At 42.4% G+C, this 1,846-nt stretch overlaps 1 protein-coding gene across 1 annotated transcript in view; it reads right to left on the bottom strand.

Moving 5' to 3' along the window:
* The window catches only part of tep1 (telomerase-associated protein 1), a 39,465-nt gene that overhangs the window by 6,898 nt on the left and 30,721 nt on the right, over positions 1–1,846 (bottom strand). Inside the window, exons 39-42 of the mRNA XM_005729162.2 lie at positions 1,522–1,578; positions 1,201–1,336; positions 729–980; positions 457–608 (exon numbers count right to left, since the gene is read on the bottom strand). Coding sequence (XP_005729219.1) covers positions 457–608; positions 729–980; positions 1,201–1,336; positions 1,522–1,578 — 597 coding nt within the window. The remainder of the gene's footprint in view (positions 1–456; positions 609–728; positions 981–1,200; positions 1,337–1,521; positions 1,579–1,846) is intronic.

Below are 1,846 nucleotides of genomic sequence, written 5' to 3'. Positions count from 1 at the left end.
CTCCTCAGCCTCCCTGGGAAAGTCTATGCCAGGGTGCTGGAAAGGAGAGTTTGTCCACTAGTCGAACCTCAGATACAGGAGGAACAATGCAGTTTTTGTCCTGGTCGCGAAACACTGGACCAGCTCTTTATCCCCGGCCCTGGATAAAGCGGAAGAAGATGGATGGATGGATGGATGGAGTTTTAGTTACCTTATAAGGTAATTTAAGTGTACCAAAAACTCTTACATGTTCAGTAGGCAGTATCCCTAATCTGAATCTATGAAGCACTGCAACTACATGATATCATTATTAATATTATTATTATTTTATTTTTTTAAGTAAGAATAACCCAGAATTCATGATTTCACCCTCTCAAATGAGACAACGTTCTCCCTCTCTCATACTGATTTCACAGTTGTAACCTTTTATTGAGGTACTCTCATAAGGTTCATAAGGGGGGGAAGAGTTACAGGTACCTGATCTTTTCCACCAGACAGCAGCTGTGCACCATCTGGACTGAAAGCCAGACATGTGACTCCGCCACTGTGGCCCCTCAGTATTGAATTTGGCTGGATCGGAGGGTCACAGGTCAGATCAGACAATAACCACAGCCCAATGGTGAAGTCATCTAATTCAAAGAGCAACATTGTAAAACATTTTTAGACATAAGTCAAACTGACTGGAACTTGAGGAACTTTTGATAATACCCTGAGAAGAAAGCATAATCACTACCACCAATCACACCTACCTGAAGCTGTCGCCAGGTACGTGGAGTTTTGTGCGAGTGCCTGGATGGTGCCCGATTGCACACCAAACACTCCCACCATTTCCAGGACTTCCGTCATTCCCTCCTCTTCTTGTTTTCTCTTCCACACCCGCAGAAATTTGTCACTTCCTCCAGACACCAGCAGATCGGTGTCGGTCTGCTCTGCTTCTAAAATGACCCACAGCATGCACGGTACAGACACGTCCAGGTCCACGGAGGCCCAAATCTTCTCACCTGAAAAATTAATTTTGGTACAGTTTGTTTCTTTTATAGTGCACACACTTAAAAAGAGCAAGAAAGGAAAAAACCTAGAGGAGATGCTTTGAATTTTAATGCCAGAGATGTCTTTTTTGAGCCACTGGCCCCACTTCATACACACACACACACACACACACTTTCTTGTAGTGATTCCATCTGGTAAACATTTTTGAAACATTCGTAGCTCACAACACACCTGATCTGAGGCTGAAAAGTTTGATGCCATCAGCGTGGTATCCCACAGCAACATAGTCTCCATTCACAGCCACACACAGAGCAGCAGGCTGAGACGTTACAGCCTTTAGCTTTTTCAGAGGTGGTTCCTGCATCCACTGAAAAGAAAAAACAAAAAACAAAAACATGAACATGAAGATGCTGAAATTCATGAATATATGAATGAACAGGTTTTTCCATCAATAGAGCCCCACCTTAACACTTAACATCATCAGTACAAGATCCTTGTAAATGTGCAGCATCATTAAAGTTAAAAGGGGTCCAGCAAAATATTAGAACTTACATCATCACATTTTAATTCAGTGACAGAACGTCCAAGTCCTCCAGACCAGAGGTTGAGCTGTTTGAACAGAAAAAACAGAAATGGGAGGTGGTGATGATTAGCTTTATAATCACTGAAATCTTTGTTTGTGAGAAGATACTGGTGCCTGTTCCTGCACTGACTTTCTCCTGATAACTGCACTATGACTGCTTCAGAGGTGGTGCTTTTTGAGGTCGTTTTTGAGAAAATAAACAGCAGCGTCATATCAGTCATCTCAGATAAATCAGAAAACAACAAAAGGCTATCTCCGAACGTTGATTCTGTTCATCTGGACGTAGAGTTTTCT

The sequence above is a fragment of the Pundamilia nyererei genome, unplaced genomic scaffold, assembly GCF_000239375.1.
Source record: "Pundamilia nyererei isolate P.nyererei 1_Seehausen unplaced genomic scaffold, PunNye1.0 scaffold00031, whole genome shotgun sequence".
Lineage (NCBI taxonomy): Eukaryota > Metazoa > Chordata > Actinopteri > Cichliformes > Cichlidae > Pundamilia > Pundamilia nyererei.
The sequence above is the reverse complement of the archived record's forward strand: the minus strand, read 5'-3'. Positions and strand labels throughout refer to the sequence as shown.